This window comes from Corvus kubaryi, unplaced genomic scaffold, assembly GCF_017639235.1.
Source record: "Corvus kubaryi isolate FWS band 111438036 unplaced genomic scaffold, C.kubaryi_AGA036_p1.0 76, whole genome shotgun sequence".
In the NCBI taxonomy this organism is placed as follows: Eukaryota; Metazoa; Chordata; class Aves; order Passeriformes; family Corvidae; genus Corvus; species Corvus kubaryi.
The window spans coordinates 74,595-98,721 of NW_024582063.1; the positions used below are offsets into that span (position 1 = coordinate 74,595).

Genomic DNA, 24,127 nt, shown 5'->3' on the forward strand with positions numbered 1-24,127 from the left:
ACTTTTTTGGGGATTTTGCAAAAGAAAACATGCAGCTTCTTTCCTGTGTGGGAAGTCTGTGTGAACACAGGTTTTACATATGCCACGGCTGCCTTAGCAAGAAGGGGGATGAAACCAGAGTTCTCCAAAAAAGACAGCAGAGCTTTCTCAGACCTCTCAAAATCTTGCATAACCCTATCATGTTCCCTAGACAGCTGACCTTCAAAATGCCATAAAAATAGGCAGTATTAAAAGTACACTTCTACAGAGTAGCATCTGCACTTTATATCCTATTCCTGCCATGGCTCTTCAGAAGAAATCTGCCTTAAAGCATATTTTGCTTAGAGGATAAAAAAAGGATACAGTATGTTTGCAACTAGTATCTCCAACAGTACATTTAGTGAAATATTCATCACTTGTTCTAGTCCCTGAACTACTTCTGAATTGCTTATGTCATTTTTTAGAAGATACTCACCACAAAAAGACTTTTTATGTTGATATTTCTTAACTATCATCCTTCTAACCAAGAAATTTTGCCAGAGGGGCTTTACTTCACAATTACAAAAACTTATGTTTCAGTTTCCTTGGTCTGAACTGTGACACTTCCCCTTTTTCTTCCTACAATTGGAGGAAAATACTGCCAGGGAAATACCAGACTGATTTCTATGATGTATGGTACTTACCACACTCCCTCAAGATGCTTCTCATGCACGCTAGGCAACTCAGTTCTGGATTTTTCTTTCCCATAACTGACACAAACATGCTACTGGAACCCACACCAGTTACACTGGTCAGTTGAAGCTATCTTTCTTTCTCATATCCAAAATAACTCTGCACAGGCAACCCAAGAAGTAACACATTGAGCACAATTAGGTATTTAAAACATCTTGTCCTAATATCTCTTGAAATCTGTAGCTATTAAGCCAGAGATAAAACAAGAATGGAAAATTTCAGTTAAATGCTTCAGTACGAAGTTACAGGGCACTGAAAACAAGGATTCCTACTGAAGCAGCTTTAGCTACAAGCCTCACTGCCAACTCCACCTTCCCCAACACAGCACAACCCCTCTCAACTACACATCTGCTCATCACACCTAATATAATCCCAGTTATATAAGCAGCTCCAGCACACGGCACTTGATATAAATGTTGATGTCATGGTGATTTTTAAAAACAACATTTCTATTAACATTCTGTCTTCAGCCTTCCCAGCTGGCTGACTGCAGACCATTTCCCAAGATGTTCCAGTTCTTCCCTGCAGAGCTTTCTCATGTATCTTAATAATAATTCATAACATTTCTATTGCACCTTTTACTTTGACTCCCACTGACATATTCAGCTGTGACTTTCAGAGCAGCAGTAATACTGATGTAGCTGTGATTGCCTCCAGGATACACCAAGGCAACACTTGTCAGGAAAAGAAATATATTTTACTAGATCAATTAAGATAATTACAAAAACCAGACCATCTCGCAGTCACACAAAGCCTTCCTCACAAAGTCTGCTGTATTGTCTCTCCTGCAGTTATGAACTAGAAAATGCCTGCTTAATGGTGTGCTGGCCAGAATTGACTGGGAATATAACCTAACCTCGTTACAGGAGTTGTAAGTTTGCAAAGATTTTATATTTAGAACCGGGGCAAAATCTAATCAAACTAGAAACATATTTTCAAAAGCACTTTTCCTCTGCCTCTCATCATTAGACTCTTCACTGACCTCTTCCACCTTTTCATATACATGCGGATCAGTGAGTAACTATTTACATTTTATGCTGAAAATTAAGAGGCCAAGAAATGCAAGCCAGACAAAGAAGAGAATGTAGATCAACCTAATGCTAAAGCAATCAAGGAGAAAATGAGGTAAAATCACTTTGCAGCTCTGTTCCTAGCATTTTCCATCCCCAGTTTCAGGAAGAACGAGTACAACAAGCAATCACATGCCATCATAAATTAGCCTACCTCTAACAGCATACACAGAAAACCAAAATACAGTGAGCAAACATCACTGAATATAGTCTAAAAAGCATAAAAAATGTTTTCCTTTTGGCATGGGTGTAAACTGCTATGAAGTAAAATAACAGAACACTTAGTAGAAGGTGATTGAAAATTTCTCCCATCACCCCAGCAGCACTCTCCAATCCCAAGGAGTTAAAATTCTACAACCAAGCACAGTTCAACTTCCACAATCTCATACAAAACTGGCACCTCTGATGAGACCATGGAGGTCATGAGGAGACCATGTGGGATAAAGACATCTGAGCAACCAGAAAATGCATTTTACACGTGTGAGTTCATTTAATTATCTACTCAGATGGCAGGAATCTCTTGTCACTGTTGAACTAAGGTCACTGAATCATGAGCTTAAAATACAGTATTCTTCAACCCTCTGTCCAGATTCAAGGTTTCAAGGCCATCATAGCTTTTATGCAACCCACTACGAGATGCTGCCAACAGAGCAACCATTTCACTGCTACACAGCGAAAATGTATCCACATGTTCAGAACCAGATATGGGAAGAATGTCTCAAAATGAACGTATGTCTATGAAATCAGTCACCTTGCAACTTCAGAAAATCTTCATTTCTGTGTGGTATGTTCTTGCCATATTTGAGAGATGTTTGATTTTATCTGTGCAATGGAGAATTACATCTAGGACTGACTGCCAGACAACACCTAGCTGTAACAGCCAGTATATTCCAATGAAAGCCAGCTCATTTGACCTTCTGCATCTTGTTTTAACCCAGCCGAGAACACTCCTGCTATGCCATCTGTTCCTATCACGGAAGCAGCAACACAAGGACACTGAGGAAGATGAGCTGTGCCTTAGCAGTTTGGTCCTACTTGAGCCAAGGCACCATACAGTCATGTTGCGTGTTCATCAAGACACCAATGCAACAAACTTCCTAATTTCAGCTGAGGATGGTAGCCAGGCTAAGCTAAAAACAACTATGCCACTCATAACAGCAATAACAAGGATGGTAACAGCAACAGCAAACCACAATAGCACTGCTGTGCCTAATGTCTTCATAGTTTTAATTTTCTGTCATTCCCTTCACTTACATTGCACTACAGATCCTTAACCAGTGCTTGGTCACCCTCACAATGGAAAAACTGTTTCCTGATGCTCAGAGGAAACCTCCTGTGTTTCAGTTTGTGCCTGTTACCTCCTGTGCCGCCACTGGACACCACAAAAACCTGGCTCTGTCCTCTTTGTCCTCCCGAATTCAGGTTATTTTTACACATCAGTAAGAGCTTCCCTGAGCTTTCTCTCTTCCAGGCTGAGCAGTCCCAGCTCTCTTGACCTCTTCTCACCGGAAACAAGCCCCAGTGCCTCTCTCTTCCCAGTGCCGCCCAGGATGCTGTTGGCTGCCTTTGCTGCAAGGGCACACTGCTGGCTCATGGTCACCTTCTTGTTGACCAGGACCCCAAGCTCCCTCTCTCCCGAGCTGCTTTCTATCTGCTCAGCCCCAGACTGACTAATATGATTTGTAAGTGTCTGAAAATGAAATCCCCTTTAAAATGAGTGCCTGCATAACACCAGACTTGGATGTTGATGCATAAATGGCAAAGAAAAAAGACATCCTTTAGACTAGACCAGGCAGTGCAATTTGTTACAGCCAACTGTGAAGTGTTGATGAGTCAAACATGAGGCTTAAAGTGGAGTGCTCAGCTTGCAGCTACCCTGACTTAAAATATTCCTCTCAGACATTCACATAGGACCAGAACAGACAGCTACAGTCTTCTGCTTTGAAAACACCTCCCTGGTGTAGTTCGATAAGATTCAACTCTCCCCATACAACAAAAGAACATAAATACGCATGAATACCAGTTTAATGCCTCCTATGAAACACAACTCATCTGCAACTTTATATATCCGTCACTTCAAACACAAGAGATGAAACTTTCACTGGGCTATGTCAATTCCCAGGTCTATCCAAGGAAAAAGAGAATCCTTGAAAAGGAAAATAGTCTACAGAATTTGCTACATCGTGAAGATTCCTTCCAATCAAAGGCAAGTGGTCAGTAGCCTGTTGCAGTCTGAAGTGTCCTCTAGATTCTTAATCCAATAGCCACATGGCTTCTGTAACTATAAAGACTCCTTCCACTGTTAAAGGCTTCTTCCATAACTTGAAGCCAAAGCCCACCACATCTTTCTCTGGATCAACTCTGGATCTTCTGGATCGACTACCCTACCACACTGTACACAAAGGCGAACAGGGAAGCCACAAAGTTCACAACTAAAGGAAAAAAGAACACATTCCCAATGACCCAGTATGCCAGGAGCCAAAATCTGATCTTCCAAATCAAGTAGTGAGAAGGTTGCATCCTGTCCTGCAACTGCCCCTTCGTGGCCCTAGCAGTGTTCTTAGGACCAAGATTCCAAAGACAAGACCAGCGATACAACAGATGCAGGTGACAAAGGGTGTCAGAATTCCACCTCTTCTGCTGAGATCTCACATACGGAATATGACTGTGATCTCAAAACTTCCTATTACCAGAATGAAACAAAAGGCTCATGTCACAATAGCTCACGATCCTATGGGAATTTTCTCAATGAGAATAAATGGAAAAAGCATCAATAAAAATTTAGCTATATTGCACTCTTGCTTACTGCACTGCAGAGGAAAGGGGGAATATATATGGTCAGTGGTTCCTTTTCTGACCTCTTTTTTTCCCAGACAGCTCTAGTCTTAGACATCTTTACAGATTAGACAGATGCACAAAGGCTAACAGGTTAAAAAATTTAAAGTGTAAGTGCATGGTTCACAGTATTTCTGCAGTTCTCTCTCAATGCAAAATTCTACTGAGTATCAGTCAGATTAATTCTTTTGTTGAAAAATGAATGCAGGGTTGATCACCTATGGTCCCTGCATCTCAAAGGACTGTACCTAATACAAGGACAGACTGTAAGCCACAAGTGATCATATCCTCCTTCCAGGAGATTGAGAAGACAGTGATTTAGTAACTGTTAGTCTTCAAGAGGCATTCAAAACAAAGAATATCTTGAGTCTTCTGTTTCGAGGTTGATGCTAAAGAAATATGTGATTTATTTAACATACTTCACAATTTAAATCTTTATGACTCCAGACCCATTATATAAGGCAGAACTTTCCAGAGTCTGAAACAGAGCAATCAGAAAGCATGTGTGCATGATTGCTTATAAAACCAAAATGTTGTATAAAACACATACAGGGCACTAAGGAAACTGAGGTGGGAGACCAGCTCCACTAATTTCTTCAGCCTACACAGACATATGCCCAAAGGATAAAACTATCATCTTCTAGATATTGTATGTATTCTGGTGGTTTTTTTTGTTTTTTTTTTTTTTAAATTTCTAAACAGTCAGATCGTTTGCCTAAGGAGTCTTCCCACATGGCTAAAACAACCCTGAAAAAATCATATATTCCTTTCAAAATTGAATAGAAACACAATTTGCTAGCAATTACTTCAACTACTTACTCCTCCAGATTTCAAACATAAAGCCACAGCTCTGCACCCCTGAAACAAACTCACCCTGCAGGCAGGATATGGGTGGGATTCTCACCACTGTGTCCCAGTGAACCAAGGTGCACAAGGACATCTCCGCTGGTCTTGCACGACAAGTCCCACAGGCGGTGGAATCTCAGTGGATCAGCCCATTTGAGGCAGACCAGGGACAGGCACTGCCTTCATTTCACACAGCAGCTGTTTGGTGTGGCCATACAAACCTGAGAACAAGACAAATCCAACCCTATGGCAACTGATTCCCCTGGAGAACCATGGCAAGGCCAGAGCAGGGACGCATCTGTGAGCAGAAGTGGTGACCACTTCAGAATGGGACAAGTGCCCTCCTGCACATACAGAAGACATATTCATGAATAAGGGAGAGGTGCTCATCCTGGATAATCAGTCGTAGGAACTGTCACCTGCTTGGGTGGAGTGGATAGAAGATCCACGCTTAAATAAATATAACCTGTTTGATTTAAAAAACCACTGCCTCCAGCAAACACTTAAGTATATATTTACTTGAAGAACAGAAGAATGAGTAGGCAGAATACAATATTTCACTCAATTCCAGAAGCACGTTGCATAAAAATCCCACAAATACAAGCCTGGAGCAATGTCAAGATTATTTCACTGCCTACTAAAAACCTGCAATTTTGCTGTTAAGCTTGATGTCTGGAGCAAGATTCATTAATGGTCTAACAAGAGGTGAAACCACTCACAGAACACAGTTGGTTTTGGTAGCAAGGGACACATGACCTTACCCAGAGGCCGTGGGAGAGGTTCTCAATTCAGAGTCAGAAGCCAGATTCAAAAGCAGGGAGACAACACTAAGGGCCACTGCTGTTCAAAGGGCAAGAGGATGCAGGCGCTGCCCTTGTTGAGCAGGCCCCAGGTCTGTGAGCAGGGCTGCAGACAGAGTAAAGCAGAACTGAACAGTGTGGCTGAAGAGGAGTCCTCTCATGGGCTCAGCTAAGGGCATCAGGCTCTGTAGTTCCAGTTCTTAACATATATCCAGTTAGAAACCTCTTCAGCTTAGGTCATCCAACTCGTAGCGTATACAGCATTATCTACTGACAAATAACCTTTACAACATCTAAGCACAGGAGAACATCTACTAAAAACCCATCAGATTTAATATTTTTCCTGCTTGCAGCTGATTCACTATGTGACTTGAACTTTATATTTAAATCCAGTGTGTGTGTGTACAGTATGTCTCTTGGTATTTGCTTTGGTTTTTTAAAAATGTTGTTAAGTGAAAAATGTTCTGCTGTACAAGCCAAAGATGCTGCACACAGTAAGCTACTGTCAGTCTTAAAATACATACTAACTCTTCAACTGTTCCATTGCATAAATAGGTATTTAGAGGCTGTTTAAAAGCAGATTATTCATATAACAGTTCATAATAAATCCTGTAGCAACACTACCATTTTCATACAAATTTGTACTGAATGCCTTTTAAAAATACTCCTTTTGTCTAATATACTTACACAAAGGTAAAAGAGTTCAGAAAACAAAGTATTATTGAGCTGTGCAGTTTTCAATATACATCAACTTCAATTTTTGAATATACTGGGTCAGATTCAGCTGTGTCCTACGTCCAGAGCTGTCAGAATATTCTATAATTAGTATTTCCTGCCTTTGCAGAACACTGGGCAGATGGTCATGTTTTAAAGAGATTTCAGTACAGCGGCCAGAAGTCCCCACTAATGGTGCCATGTGACTGAGGTGTCTTAGGCCAGGGTCCAGTTTCAAAAAATGGTACAAAATCACAACTTCCATGGACTCTTACTAGAAATTTGGGATAAATCACCTCTGAAAATGAAGTCCTTCAATTAAATCAGTGGTCTCCAGTGCCTTTTATTTTTACATTAACAACATTTGATCTTGAAATGCCACCTCATGTGTCAGGGCTCAGCCCCAAGCAAAGATTTTTCATTAAATGGGAAAATAAATGCTTAGAGGACAAACTCTGGAACCTAAAAGAAATTCAAGCCATCAGCTGTGCAAATCAACTGGAGTCATAATCAAGCCTTCAGAGAGACCCAGGGTCTCCCCTGTTCAGTTTTATAAGTTACAGCATCAAGTAGAGCAGAAATTTTTTTTTGTGGAGGCATCAGCCTGCTACAGCTGAAGTCTCTTGAACAGAAGTAACAATTTCTAAACTGGCATTAAGGTAAAGGAAATTGGAAAGTCAGCTAAATTTTGTATTTTCAAATGCTTTCAATATATCTCTAGAAGTATGATCCTAAATGGTTCATCCATGGGACAGTCTGTGCAGAGCTTGGAGTTGGACTTCCACAATCCTTGTGGGCCCCTTCCAACTCAGGATATTCTATAATAAGAAATTGTTCCCTGAAAGTTTAAAAACTGAATTTCTCTACTTAATTGTGACATTTTACTTCTGATGCAGAACTCCTGTGGTCCTCACTGAACCAGGAAACATTCATAAAATACACAGGGAGGCCACAGCAGCCTTGTGTGAAAACTGGTGCTAAATGTAAAACTTCCAGGGACAGCAGAACAATTCCCTCTCCTTGCTGATTCAGCACCAGCTTTTCCTTCAATACTGACAGCAATTACTGGGAATTAGTGTCAAGTGGCCTAGGGCTGTGAGACAGACAGGTATCCCACAAGAGCATGGTTAAGAGAACCTCCAGGTGAAAGAAGCCTCAGATTTGGAGCTAACAAGTGCTGACCTACTGAAGGAAGAAGGATCGATGATCAAGTACAAATCTCTGTCGTACTCAGCCCCCTTGAATATACAACCATTCAATATTAATTTGCCCTTTTTTTACAAGCTGACATTTCAACCCCCTGCTCCTATTTCTGGCTGCATAACTTTGCATCCTGTGTTCCCCATGTATAAAGAACAGGATTCTTGTGTACAAGTATATTTTTTCCTCCAGCAACGCATAAAGGAGTGGGTGTTCACATATGTGTAGGGCATATGTGTGAGCATTCACCCACATTAACACTTTTGGGTTGTCAGTGGATAGGTCTGTGTGCAAGTAATCATAAGACAGGTTGAGACACAACACGGAAATCTGTCCCATCTGCAAAACTGAGTCAATCATGTGCTGTCAGCAGAGATTTAGCTCACAAAAGCTTGAGTCTTACAACATGTTATTGACTTAAAGGCCATGCTGATAAAGAAAATGGTATAAATTAAGCCGTTTCTCACCACAGTATTACATCCTTTATTTAAATGTCTAACAGAGGAACAAGCAAACAAAAAACACAGCTGTCCAAAAATGTCAGGTCTGTAATTCAGTGACCACTGCTAAAACCAAGGGGACTGGGATTCTTTGGGCAACTCGCCTTACACATGTCAGGGATACTATCTGGGTTTTTTTTACCTGCGAGCTCAGGGTTTTTTGCATCCAAACAGTGTATTGCAGTTGACACAATTTCTTCTCTCTGAAGAGCAGAGAGAACAGAAGTCTTCTGAGTTGTGCTTCTCTGCTCAGGGGATCTGAGGAAGCAGGGAGAACAGATGGGCAAAGTACCACGTGCAAAATCATCTCTGAACCCAGCAAGTCACTCAACAGAAGATCTAGAAGGGACCCTTCAGCTGTCACTTTCCCAGAGGTATCACACAACATTTTTGAGGCTGGGCTTTTGTTTTGTTTTTTTGTTTTTGTTTTTTTTTTAATCACAGGCATTTTAATATATTAAGCTGAAAATGAGAATATCTGTGGGACTTTTGGTACTGACAGCATTCAGTTAGTCTAAGCAACCAAAAGGCTCTATCCACTGGGCTGCAAATTAAGACCTTCCAGGAAAGGGCTAGGACTCCAGAGCTGCCCAATTCTGCTACACAGAAATCACTACAATGAGCACGGGGAGGGTACAGCTGAGTTCTGTTCCCACCATGGCATTTTACTTCCTGAGTCTGGGTAGCTCCTCACAAGAAAAAGGATTTACATCCCAGCAGCATTTACCACCCACAGACCCTGACAGATTTAGCAAGAGATACAGTGATTCAGTACACAGAGGGTGGATTAAAAATAGTGACGTTGTGGCTAAGTTGCCTCCACTGTGTCTCCAAACACTGACAGCCTCAAAGCAGCCACTTTTGACACTTGAAAACGACCTGTGCTATTGGAATTGTGTGTCCACACACCAAGGTCATGAAGCATCTCCTGGACAGGGGAGGCAATGAGGCCAGAAAAAAGAAAAATCTGGCCAAAAAACCTGATTGTACAGATAGTTACTGAACAAAACCACTACTTCCTACTCTATGCATTACAGCTTTAAAAACAAATGAGTCAAGAAGGCAAGTGGAGAGAGCAGGACAGCACAAACTCAGTAGCATCACTGTGCCCCAGGACACAATAAAATGGATAGAGAAGAGCTCAAATATACAGAGACTGTTCTACTTCCACTATCTGCAATCAGTATGTTTGTTCTGGGATAAAACAAACATCCATAATCAATACTGAAGGAATGCTGGACTGTGCCTCATATACTTGAGCAACTGATCAAGAAATAATTCATCCCTGTGCAAATCTTACCCTTGTAAGTCTGCCAAGGTCAGTGTCACTTTAGGTTATCAGCTGTTGGAAGTGCTGGCTAAGTTAAACTGCCTAGAGCAAGCTTTAAACTTACATACCCAACTTCTTTGACAAAATGTCTGTGTCTTACTTTATCTGAATTTGCAATCCCCTGATAATGCAAGGCACATTCTTCCCCTGTACTCCTTATTCTCTGCCCTAACTTCCCTTTTTGGCTCAGATAAGTCTTCTGCACGTAGCAGACCGAGACTTCACTACAGAGAATGTACAAACGTCACTCAGTTGATATTCACCATATGTCCTCCTTAAGACATAATTCAAATTAGATTTAAATCCTGATAACGTGGTTTATTTCCATTAAAAGGTTGCTGTATGTGCAGTTTCCCAAAGTACATTCTTTTTTCTTCAACTTACCAGAAAACCAGTAATCTCCTTGTCAAGTATGCTCCATCATCGTTATGAGCCACAGATCAGGACCCAAACCCCACTATTCAGTAACCTGAATGCAGGATTTTGGTCACAGTCTTAGCAAGTGTCCCAAAGGCAGTAGCACCTCTCTGTTTACCCTGTACCTTAACAGTAGGTCAGGCCCTATGTTTCACCAAAAGTTTATGGACTTTAAGATTATTTCAATGCTTAAGCTATTTCTAAAGCAGTTCTTAAACTCCAAAGTCACTTCACTGCTTTTTTAAGGTGTAAACATTTTCCTTCAAATCTGACAGTATCACCACTCAGCTTTAGTTAGAAATTCAATGCTAGAAACTGGAACTGCTTGGGTGCAACAGAGGATTTTAATGACCAGGTATTCCCCAGGTAACCCTGGCAGGAGCACAGAGGCCATGCAGCCTGGTAGGCTTTGCAGCACTCCATGAGATTAGGAACAAAAGCTTTCAGAAATCAGACCACTTTTGCAAACTGAATCTGGATCAGTTATTCCATGGGAAAATGTGATTTTTCCTTTATTATACCAGTACTACCAAATGTCTCACCTCCAAAAATTATTAACATACAATAATTAGCACTCTAAAGGAAAATGGAGGAAATATTTATACTTTGAATAGCACAAACCAAATTCACAGACTTCTGTGTTGCTGTTTCAGTTAAATCAGTCACATTTTCTACTTTGGCTGTTTCCAGCAAAAATTCAAGTTGCAAAGTCTCTGTCCTATGCCAGGGCTTGTACAGAACCAGAAGAGCAGAGAGCCATTCTCTCAAGGAATGAACCTATCATGAATAGAAACCAAACAGATGCACGGCATCTTGGAGAAGTCTGGTTAAAAACAGAAAGATGAACATTAAACCTCTCAGCAATATCAGATTGTTCAACAAAAGGCACAGCTGGTATGGAAAGATGAACCTTTGCTCCACTGTCTCCCCTTCAGAGCTAAAAATAATAGTGAGTCATGCCAGTAGCAGTGTTGCTATTTAGCTTTACAAATTCAGGTCATTAGGCTTGGATGTACAGAATCACTCCCTTCCAACCACAGATCATATGAACTGATAGTAAGGAACACTCAGGACTGAGCACTGACCAGCCCTTGCTTTCAAAACCCACAAAAATAGCATAGAACAAACCAAATGAATACAGTCCAGTTCAATAAGAGAGTCAAGACTGGAACTACCATTACAACTAGGAAGAAAACGGAAGCTTTAAATAAAGCTCTGAATAATACATCCCTCGACTACCTTTTTCCCCATCCAGCACATCCCTGTCTCATTTTTCTGTCTCTTATTTTTTTGTATTTCTGATCAAGGCAAATGGTTAAAAAGTGTGCGTGAAGACATTTTTTAAAAGCTAGCTGATCTAGACAGCAGAGAGACCAGATGATCTGGAGAAGGCTGAATGGGAGCCAAATTATAAAAAGAGACATATTAAACATTTTTAAATTGCCTTGTAGCTTCCCAGAGAATCTCCCAGAAAAGGCACTAGTCCACCTGTTCATTTTATTTTCAGGTAAGTACTTTTAAAAATAGGTCAGAGGAAGAGATAAGTATGGACTGGCAAGGATGTAAAGGAGAAAGAATGAGTGGTCTTCAGACGCTGAGAGGAGAGGCTGCACATCAAACCAGAAGGATCAGCATCATCTTGTGTTTCAGAAAAAGCAGATTTTCCTCATCCCTGCATGTAAATTGAGGGGGGCATTGTTTTAGAACTGTTTCATGAGGCCAAATCTCTTCATCACATAAAAACTCTTCTCACCCCTATGTCCTCCATTCCCAAGGTCAAGTGTAGGAGGTAATACAGAGGATCCAGATTTGCTCTTGTAGGAAATTTGGCAGTGCTCCTGGTGACCAGAGTCCCCACGGCCTGAATGACTGCCTTGAGCAAGATAGGAAATTCAGAGGAGAAATGGAAAGCTGATGAATAGGAAAATCCCTACATCATCCTATTTCCAAACACGTTCAGATCAGGGAAAAACCAGCAAATGGATTTCCAAGCTAACAAACAGCGGTCTCATGTTAACATTCACAGTAAGCTGCCAGTCCCATTGGCTCCTGAAACCCTGCTGCAGCTCCCTGCACTGCCTTGGGTTTGTACTTCAGAGGAGATTTTACGATAACAGAACCACTTGAAAGCAAGGACAGAAAATATCAGCATATGGAAAATATTTTTTCTAACAATGTATCTATATACGCACTACCAAAGGACTTTTTCCTCTCCAATAAAACCAAAGAATTAAACTGAGATTAAGTATGGCAAAAAGGGGTCCTAAACAGCAAATGCTAAGATGACTACAGAGTCACAACTGGGAGCTGCCACATTGTTCCTCTGGAAAAAAATAATTTTCAGATCAGATTTATAAAATATATAAAAACTCAGATTTATAACTGTTTTCCCTGAAAGTCTGGATTTTTAAATCACAGCTTTAAACAGGCCAGGATGGCAAATGTCATGAATCATTTACCTGTGATACTAATGCACTGCAGCAAAACCTCCAGTTGACATACTTCTGAGCTATTCTAAATGAGAGCCCCCTTACATTTATTAATATTCTAATAACACTGGCATTCTAAAAAAAAGTTTAAAGTACTCTTTTTTTCAGCCCTGTAACCTTGGCCTGCTCACATACTGACTTCTTGAGCTGCACAGATCTACCTGCTCAGAGGTTTCTCAGACAGCCTGTTGGAAGAACCAAGAAAACTCTTCCACATGCAGAACCCAGGGTTAAAAAGCACACCTATTAGCAGCATCCAAGAACACGCCTCCTAGTACATCAAGGCTACTGCAGAAAGGCATCTTTCATCTTGGTTTTGACAAAATTCCTCTCTCCACAGCGAACGCAATTTATCTGACGGACTTCTTTGAAATGAGGAATGAAGTCCGTCTCTGTAACGTTACTGAATATGAAATAAAAATGAAATAGAATCTAAATATACCCAACTCTATCCCACTCTCCATCCCTCACATGACTCCAGTATCACTCTTGTGCCTAAACAAAGCATTAGAGGCAGCACTCATCCATTTCTCAGTGTAAAAGGCAACCTTGTAAATGTTAAGAGCAAGCGTAAGAACCTTGGAATGTCTGTCAATGAGAGGAGCGTATTTTTCGCCGTTTCACTGCTGGGTGGTTGGGTTTTTTTAGTTTCTTACTCTTATTCAGCATATATGCATACATCTACTTATCTTCCTCCCTACCCATGCAGCTATCCTTAAGATTAATAAGGGGCATGCTAAGTGCATCAGTGCATGGCTGCATGCAAAGACAGCTACGTACCCCTTCCTTCATCCCTCCTTTATAACCAGATGCCCCTTCCTACAATTTCTTCCACTGGCACCTCTTATGGTCACTGTGCAGAGGTGTGTCCCATCATGACCTAATTTCCAAGAGATCATGGGTATAATGGAGTTGGGCTTCATAAATGCACATTGTGCAATCATTCATATATTTTATCTGGTGAATATTTTCACTGGGATTTTCCCTTTGTACTAAAACGACCAGCCTAGTCTTCAAAAAAATCAGTCTAGACTGTACCTTTCTTGTGCTGGTCTCCAAGACAGACACAGTGGAGAAGGGCAGCAGTGACAGATGATGCACAAGCTACCAGCAGGGAAGGACTCTGCTAGACTTGAAAGCTGGATTCTTCCATCTGGGCAAACATTTCTGAGCGTCAAAAGAGAAGGGGGCAAGGCCTGAAACAACAGCCTTGCTTTCAGGGACATGAATCCCATAGCACAGAGAAAGGGGGAGGTTTAAAATGTGAGTACTGTGCTGTCACAACCATGTCACCCCTCCAGCTCACCTGTGCAACTCCAGATGGTATTAATTTGGAATTATGTCTAATGAAAAGAGAGGCTGCATCCCCCATACTTCTTCACTGTCCCCAGAGAAGAACCTCAGGCCTTGGAGAACAGAAAGGAGTGCAGAGAAGAGAGCATGTGATTGTATGAGTCAGCAACGGGAAGAACTGCCCAGGATGATCATCTGTGAACCCAAGGAGAGGTAGGGCAGGATTGTGGATGCAGCAGTGTGGTGCTCCCTCAGAACGGCTGCGACTGTACTTTTTGGGCGTATGTTGCCCCTTCAGAGGGGAGAAGAATGTTCTGCACTTTACAAGATCAAGACAAATGTCTGTGTATTTTCATTTTTACTATTGCTCATGATAACACCATTTTATCTTAATTCCTTCAAGATTACTGCAAAGCTGGTAATTGCAATCAAGCTATTTTATAAGTCCAATTTATAGGAGACCAAATTATTTATTATTTATTTGCAGTTCTAAGTGGATCATTTGTGTTTTCTCTGAGTAAGATGATGTGTACAAAATATCCCTAAAAATGTCAACTAAGTGGAGAGATACAGAAAAAATGCCTCTCTGTCTCATAAGTACCCATGGCTTTCAGAATACAAATCATTCTTACACAAACACAGCAATAGCATGGTAGGCTTCCACAGAGTATTAGAAATACATAAAAAAACCACACTGCATGCCATTAAGTTCTTACAGCTAAAAGATTTACCCAAGCCAAGTAGTGCTGTTGACTTCAGTTCCCACACCATCACAGACCTCCTCTTACTAATTCAGCTCTTAGTGCTGCTCCAAATCTAACTTCCATTCTAGTTTAATCAAGCAACTCCGCCCCACACTCTCTCTAATATCCCCCACCTCTCCCCCTGCCATTCCTGAACGACACAATCTTTCTGGATACCCACAATTAGCAACCATTTCACTGGAAATGGGAACTCAGGCACTGGGGGTGACAGCTGCTAAGCAGCTGCTTATAAAAATTCCAGTTAAAATTGTTTGTTTGCAAACACACATGGAAGTCTTAAGCTATTGACTGGCTTTTGTGTGGATCTAATCTATTACCACGGGGCTGCTCAGTATATACAACTTCACTCAGTCTACAGAAGTAAAATACAAATTCACTTGGGTGCAATTTACTGTGGCAATAACCATACTGTTTACATCATGATCAAATACAAAGAGTTGGTCTAATATCCCCAAGGAGAACAGACTGTGTAAATAAGCATCTTTTATGGGAGGGCTCTCAGATTTATTCCTGATGCTTTCCAATTGTGACTTTGGAAAATCCTTGCAAGCCCTCCTGAACTAGCAAAGCAAACCTGACCTTTCTGATAGCTGCTGGTAAGATATCAGATCTCGTGTTAAACACAAACTTAGCTGTGACCTACACTAAACCAGAAAAATGGAAGTTCCACCATCAAGAATCACAACAGCTCCTTCTACGCTGGCAGCGACACATGAACATCAGGCCATTACAGCTAAACCTCAGCTCCCCGGCTGTTAATTCATCCAAAACTTTTCAAAGACACTTTGCTGGACTGGGGCAGTCTGGATTCTTCCAGCCTGACCCAGGAAAGTGACAGGAGCAGCCAGGATGGCCCAAGACATAGCACTGGTTGATTTGCACTGACAGGCAGCACAGTGGAGGAAGTAATGCTTGGGAATCCGACACCAGAGACAGAAATGCTCTGAGTCCTGTGTTACAGAAATGATGATTTGAGTTGGACTTGACAAAAAAATTTTTAATGGTTAAGACAATGAAGCACTGGGATAGACTGTAGAGTTTCCAACCTAAAGTCTCAGACGGTAACATTCCTGAGGTAAATGTGTGACTCCTGTGTTCTGGGCAGGAGGATAAACTAGAGGTGCTTCTGAGCTTTTTCACTCCTATTTCTGTGACCCTGCTCTCAAGTGTGTTGTCCCATGCTTTGAAAGATGGAAATGAAATTTCTGTTCCATAGTTTTTTTTACTGTACACACTCACTGGTGCTAATGACAGAAGTGAGAACAGGACCCTGTGCTTACAGGCTTCTTTTTCTGAGCATCTTCTCCCTCCCAGCAGGTATGGCAGCTTTTCCCTTGAATCTGTATGGTGTTCTCCAGCCTCTTGACAGCTAAACAGCTATGAGTTCTGCTGCCTTTCTGCAGTACCAAAAAAGATCTGAAGGCTTTGCATTTTCAAGACAACCTCCTCTTTTTAGCATGTTCTCTTGGTCTCCAGAATGGGAGTCCAGTGACATAACGATTCCTCTGGTTCATGTGCATGCCATATCCCATTTTTTCTTTAACAATGTACAAGACAGTTTATTTTTAGGCTATTATCTCATTATATCCTCAATAACCCAACTTCTACATAATCTAACCCTTGGTAACATAACCTGTATTCTTCCTCAGGCTGTTGTAAGCTCTGTTTCCTCTTTTCAGTTTCCAGATTTTGTAAATTTCTACTAGTTGCAGAATTTGGCTTTACACAGAAACTCTGCTGCATCCTTAGCCCTGCTTCACCATGTGCAGAAAGGATCAAGCGACCAGACCTGTTTCATCCTTCTGTGTCCTCTGCATTACATCTTAGGTTTTCATGAGCAAACATTTGCAAGATGAACCCATATTTTTATGGGAGCACATTACACATCCACTGATTCCTAAAGTGGGATGGGAGTATACGGCAACGGCACTCGTGCCACAGCCTGCACGGAGCTGCCTGGTCATGCAATGATCTTCTCCTCTCTAACTGTTCAAGTATGCTAGAATTAATTTAAAATCACACGCAATATTTCTCTAATGTTGCCCTTTCGTGCAAACTGTGATGATGAACCAAACGACTGAGCAAGGCAGAAATACCCTTCCTGTTAATATGGGCTTTACACCATGAGAAACCTGCATAATACCATTTTTGGGGGCTCTACCCTAACTCATAACACTTTTTTTTGTTGTTATTCTGAAGATGTTTTTGGTGTCTGGAAAAATGCCATGTGCTATCTCAGACATAAAGGAGTCAGGCAAATAAACTACACTGGAAAAACTCTCTCTGTGATTTGCTTAAGTAGCAATTTAAGTGAATAGGAAATCAGCTGCTCATCTCAATTAGATGACAGTCACAGCCAAAAAATCCTATTATAGAGGCCATATTATAAAAATGTGGGTTAGGAATTTCCCTAAATTCTATTTACAGAAGAAAGTGCCGGATGAAGATCCAAAGGATCTCTTCCCTGTCTATGGCAACATTTGTTTCTTACGTGAAATGTGTCTTCAAGACATTTAATCTTTCTAAAGTCATTTCTCCATCTACAAAGGGACATAATAAAACTTATGTTCCTTTATAAAGTGCTTTAAACACCACGGATGAGAAGAGCTAAATGAAAAAAAAGTGACATTTTTATTACTATTAAGCTACCACAAGCAAGAATATTTGTCAAAATTGTGAGTTTAATGAGATATGTTTATCAAAAGTAAGTAGGGACGCTGGCAGAAAAGCTCCTATACTCCTTTCTAAAGTTGGTCAAACTGACAAAATAAATTAATACAGAAATGTTCCTGATAAATTCTGGAACCACCCTAGCTAAAAAAAGGTTGGTACAATCTCTTAAGAACAAGCACAAGAGCAGCCCAGCATGGACACTACTCATAAAAGATTCTAGGGTAACAAATGTGGAAACACATTTGCCCCACAGGATCTCAGGGAGCACAGATGGCACCACCAAACCCTTCCACTGTTTACAGTACATGGAGAAAGAAACATCCCGACTCGGATAAATCCTATCAGCAGCCCAGCTGTTCAGGAAAAGCCATTGGGAACCCCTTCTCAGAAGCAGGAGGCCAAACTTGGTGTCAACAGAAGCAATGGGGTAACACAGTCAGATAGAAGGTGAATGTGGACACCAAAAACTGGTGTTATAAACCACACCACTGTGAGAATTAATAGATGTAACGCCCATAATTGGCTTCATAATGCTCTGCTCGTGCCACCTCGAAGGAAGCAGCTGTGGAGATACAAAAACCAAGTGAGGAGATGCCCGTTTCACAGTTAAATTGCTGAATTTGGTAAGATACTTGTACCTTCAGTCCTCTTAATATGTTAGCAAAGCAAAATTTTCCACTTAGTGAATCAAATTGTACACACTACACCGCTTTATCCCTCGAGCTCATCTTGTCATTCTAAGCAATGCTTACAGTAAGTGTAGCCCAGGCTTCATTCACATTTGCACCGGCACACAGCAAATACGAATTCAGGCCACACTTTGTTGTCCTTCTCCTGCCTAAAACCTCATGAAAATGCACAGCACAAGTGCAAGGTTTCCTACTTCTAATAATGTGTATTTTGTTATAAAAATAAATGAACTGCAATCATAGGTAGACAATATTTGGGAAAAAAATTGAGTACATGATCAATGCTGTAGAAAAAAATCTATAAGAATCTGTAAAAGTTAAAAAAGATAGCATCCTTCTTGTTCTGGTAAGAATATTTAATTATTAAACCCCACAAATACCAACAACAAAAATCATGAATATTAAAGAACCTTCTACTTTGGTAAAGCTCAGTTTATACTTTGCTAAAATTCCTATTTCTCATTCCGGTAACATTTTCTTTGGGAGGTTCTCAAACTCCCTCATAACACGCCCACAAAATACATCGCTTATCTACTTTACAGATGAGAAAATCAAGCAAAGCATAATTAATTAATTAATTCTCCTAAAGTTGTAATCATCCCTAATATAGAGATCAAAGATACTCTATTGCAATCCTGGGAGTAAGGGAGCAAAGCAGAGACGCAAAGTTAACCTCAGTCTCCAAATGGCACAGCACATCAGTGATAAAGCTCCTTCTTGCAGAGTGCTAAGAAACTGATTTAATATTAATCTATCAAATATGCCCACCTCTCTCAAGGCTGTAGGCAGATGGATGTGCCACTAAGACAAATTATGAACTGCCATCCTCTGATGTCACCGGCCTTGCCACTTTGCAATCAGAACAGCACCGGAACGGTACTTAACTCCTGAGAACAGAGGTTGCACGAGGTACATCTGGCACTGAGATCCCGTCACAGTGGGAAGAATCTCTTCCTTCCAAAACACTGAGCTTCTCCAATAAACTGGAGGTTAGAAACTATCCTGCAAAATAACTGATGATTTCATCAAATGTACAGGGAACTCGAGGCTGAAATGTCTATTTTGCTTGACAAGCGAAGCAGACGCACTGAGACGGAGACAGTAAAATACATTAACTACAGACTTAGTGAGAGGGTATCAGAAAACATTCTGAGTTTTCAGAAAGCCTTCTTTATAATCCCAAAATCACATGTAAGGCAGTTATGGCAAATCTTTGGCTGGCTTTTCTTGCCAGAAACAACTGCAGGTTACCAAAAAGTCAGCCCTATCGTAGGCCTGCATCATCAGCACACACAAAAACTTGTATTACTCCAGGGAAACAAGTCCACCATCCTCAGAACCCTGAGGAATGTGTTTTTAATGGTCACTGCATCCAAAGTCAGTGGTTACCATAACCAAGGCATAACCAAAATTTCCATCAAATGCAATACAATCACAGAGCAGTAACAATTCAGCCTTGGTACAGAAAAAGAAGCCCACCACTAATCTCCATGGAATCACTAAAATTCAATATATTTGAAGGTTTCACAACATGCCAGATTTCCTTACCATCATACACGATGTACTTCCCAGTTTAAAAGCACCAGCAATGTGCAGGGATGTTGCCTGCAGAACACGCAGCCAGGGAAACACCACAAATTGACTGCAATGCCAAAAAAAGCAGCAACACGGAATAGGAACATCTGGCCAGGTACCAACCCTGCAGGACCACGCCTGGGAGCTACAGGGAACCAGAAGCTGAATATAACCCAGCAGCATCCCACATGACAACACAGGTACCCTGGATGTCTGAGCAGGAGCAGAGCTCTAAGGCACAGGCAAATATTCCTCAGCTCTGTTTCAGCGCCAGTGAGGTGCATTCCACAGGGAAGTGGTTCCATGAGAGCAAGCTCATGGTCTGAATAACCAGCAATCCAGAAAGCACAACAAAATCTTGGGAAAAGTTCAGAGAAACTGGAGCCATCCAGGCTTTGGAGGAACTGGAGTGTGCATTTCTGCAGAGGAAGATCAAAGAGATGGAACAGAACAAGAAAACCAGCCAGAAAGCTGACCCTGCTCGAGGCCAGGAGGCAAGACAACGTCATGGCCCCCTCCAAGCCTGTGGTGATGTGTGCTGCAGCCCTGAGATTCCCCAATGGGCCCAGCAGAACAACACAGTTCACCCAACTGACCCATGACAACAAAGCAGACACACGCCCAAGTCATGTCTGAATAGAAGACCACATAACAAACCTCAAAATCAGAAGCTTACTGAACTCTTTTTCTGCCTCTCCTTCTAGATTTCATCATCCTCCACTATTTTAATATAGTTTCAAGAATTTGAAATAGATTTAAAAATTTATTGTTACAGCTATTATCTCCATACTACTGATTTCACAGTGAATGCTGTACAACACCTTAAAACTCCAAAGGAAGTTGTCATCAGCTCCATCCACTATGCATTTCATTTCTCCTCACACCAGCCTTCCCAGCATGCTCCTACTTCATCTCTTTTTTCTGTCCCCTCTTACGAGGACCAGCTGAGGGAGCTGGGGAGGCTCAGCCTGGAGAAAAGGAGGCTGAGGAAGGACCTTATCATTCATTACAACCACCTGAAAGGAGGATGTAGCCAGGTAGGGGATGGTCTCCTTCCCCTGGTAACAACCAATAGGACAGGAGGAAATGGCCTCAAGTTGCACCAGAGGAGGTTTCGATTGGATAGCAGAAAAAATTTCTTCACCAGAAGGGAGGTCAAGCAATGGAACAGGCTGCCCAGGGAGGTGGAAGAGTCAGCCACCCTTGGGGTATTTAAAAGACATGTAGATGTAGCACTTGGGCCCACGGTTCAGTGGTGGGCTTGGCAGTGCTGGGTTAACACTTCAGCTCGATGATCTTAAAGGTCTTTTCCAACCTAAATGATTCTGTGATTCTGAAAACAAAAATGTTTAGATGAAAGCCACAAGCTGAAGTATGAGAGATACACTTTATCCTCCCTATCAGCACAGTTTTAAATACATCAGGGAGGACTGAGGGATATTGATAGCTGAAAGGTTTGCTCATTTGAGTTGACTTCTACAGCACATTTTTTCGCTAGATCCACTTTTGCGAAAGTCAAAGTGTAATAAACAAAGTTACTCTCTGTAGAGTTATTGACAGGAAAAAAGAGTTATAAGTAGTATTGATTTGGGATGAAATGGTAGAACGTGACAATCAATAGAGCTTAGTCAGATATAAAATAGAAGGAGTCACACAAGTCATGACAGGATTATTACAGGAGACAAATCCTGGTATCAGCCAAGGAAGGGAAGAAGCCGTAAATGGGATCCAAAATGTAAACTGTGGATTACTTTATAGAAAAATAACCCTAAACTATTTATTTTAATGTTTTAATATGGGAGGTAGTTTTTATTTCTGCATATTGTCAGTGTTGTTTTTCTAAAGCTTTTGAAACAAATTCTTTCCACCTCCATAGTATTTTCATTAAATGTCATCAAAGCTCTTTTCAAATCTCTGAGAGAAGTATGATTATCCTTATTTAACAGATAATGAGAAGATAGAAAGAGGCTGGGGCTACATTTTCCAAACTAGTCAGTAATGCCGTGTGCCTTGTGTCTAAATACACAAATCCATAAAATGAGAGTCCTACAGAAACAATATTTTCAAAGTCCTAAGAAATCACAACTTTGGTCAACAGCTGCTTACAAGTTCCCAGACTCTGGGTCACAGGCTGGGGAGCCAAAAGCTGAGCCCTCACAGCAAACACAGCAAGCTGTGTAAGCACAGTGAGCTTGCTCACATATACAACAGAGCCTAAAATAGGGATGCTAATTCACAGTCCTCTGTTCTAATTACAAAGCTCATTATTTTTACCACTCGAATGACTCAGGGTGAAGGGAACCCAATAACCACAATATTCTACCACATGAAAGGACTGTACATTTGCTGGGATTTACACAGTGCCTACCTTCTGAGCACAGCCACACTGGAAAATAATAGCAATAGTCAGAACAGCAATGAATGCTTTTCACCGCTGATTATGCCCATGCACAATCGTTCAGTGCATTGCCTTTTCCTAGACACTGGACCAAAAAAAACCCCAAATTATTGAAAGATATTAAAACGCCTTACAAATGAAATTTGATACAGAATTAGTTACACTACCAAGGTGAAAGGCAGCAGCATTAATAATGATCAACATCGCACAACAATTTATTGCAGGCTATGATGAAAACTATTCCATTTGAGGGAGATATAAGCCATATTTTGAAAAACCTCTTGCACTAATCAGCTAAATAAATGCTGACAATCAAACCGTGGGATATGCGGAGCCTCGGGGAGGAGGGGGCCTTGGAACAGCTTCATTTTTATGAATGGAGCCTAAGAAGGAGGTTAGAGAAGGACAGGAGCACACACAACTCCAATCCCAAGAAAGGCACAGGACAGGCTGAATAGCACCACCACACTGAAACATGAACTGGCCAGGAAATCAAGGGTTACACAGTTGGAATAAAATAATTTTTTTTTTTAAAGCCATTAATTTCTAAAGAGGGATATGTACTGACTGCAACAGTTTAAAAGCTTGTTTAGCTGGAATCACATTTGCAGTCACAGGATTTCTATTGGAAAATGGCATTATTGTCTCCAGAGAGAAAACTAGGACTGAATCACATCAGGAGGAGGATGGACAAGATGACCTTTTGAAGTCTTCTTCAGCCGTATTCCTGTAAATCCATATTCAGTGACAGAAAACACATCTGGATTGGAGCTGCTGGGGCTTAGGCATTCAAGTCAGAAAATTTTGGCATAAGTCTTTGGCATGAGAAGAAGCCCAAGCAATTTTTATATTGGGCTCTGTCTGCCATTAGTGATGCGATTCAATCATAAAATGGCTTATTCCCCCAACACAAATATGTAATACCATGCCAGAGTAGGAACATGAAGCTGCTCTCATTATCACAGCTAAGTTCATTTTACAGCAAGGCAGTTTACTTTAAGACTTTTCCAGTAATCCAAGTCTAATTACGGAATCAATTTAAAACAATTTTGTAATTAAAAGTACCTGCTGAAAATATCTCACAGGCTCAGTAATTTAAATGATAGTGTTAAAAATGTAATTAAAATTAAAAAGGCCAAATGAGGCTGGGTCGCTCCTCCACTAGGAGAGTGCTGAAGGACGTTGCATTTGCAGACCCGAATCGCCAGCTTCCTCCCCAAATTCCTGCTTTTCCCAGCTGCATGGGGATTTCGCACTAACAGTCATCCAAGAGATGTCTGAGCGGACCGCGGCGGGGCAAGGCTTTTATGTTTTCTAATTTTAAAAATTACGCTGTTTCAAAATGAAGCTGTACTTAGAGAGAGCCAGTGCTCCCTAGCCGGGGCCGGGGTGAGGCTCCCTCCTGCCGGGGGTCCCCGCGCAGGGTGCCAAAGGCTGCGCGCCCCCGCGCAGGGGTGCGGTGGGGAGCGCAGGGGGGGAACTTTCCCCGCTCCCCCCAGGTCGGGGCTGCGGGGGCGGCTGGGGAGGGGGTGGCGCGGGCCGGGCGGAGGAGGGGACCGGGGACGGGGACGGGGCCCCTCACTCACTCACCGCCCGCCGCCAGCCCCGGGCCGAGGCTCAGCGCCAACTGCAGCCACAGCGCCGCGGCCAGCGCCCGCCGCCGCGCCGCCGGGAGGGCACCGCCGCCGCTCGCCTGCTTCCCATGACACATCTTCTGCCCGCCAAAGGCATCCGGTTCGCCGCCACCTGCAACGAGAGAGCCGCTCCGCCTCGCCGCTGCCCGGGGCCCCGCGCCGGCTCCGCGGGTCGCCCCCGCCGCCCCC

The 24,127-nt window shown here is 41.8% G+C and overlaps 1 protein-coding gene across 2 annotated transcripts in view; it reads right to left on the bottom strand.

The window, feature by feature from the left end:
- Window positions 1-24,104, bottom strand: part of SUSD4 (sushi domain containing 4) — a 68,926-nt gene extending 44,822 nt beyond the window's left edge. The window contains exon 1 of one of the 2 annotated variants that reach the window (XM_042051672.1): window positions 23,895-24,104. In XM_042051672.1, coding sequence (XP_041907606.1) covers window positions 23,895-24,015 — 121 coding nt within the window. In that variant the 5' untranslated portion in view covers window positions 24,016-24,104. Of the gene's footprint in view, window positions 1-662; window positions 703-23,894 lie in introns of those variants that run through there. The other variant, XM_042051674.1, reaches the window with a different exon arrangement.
- Window positions 24,105-24,127: the final 23 nt, after the last annotated feature.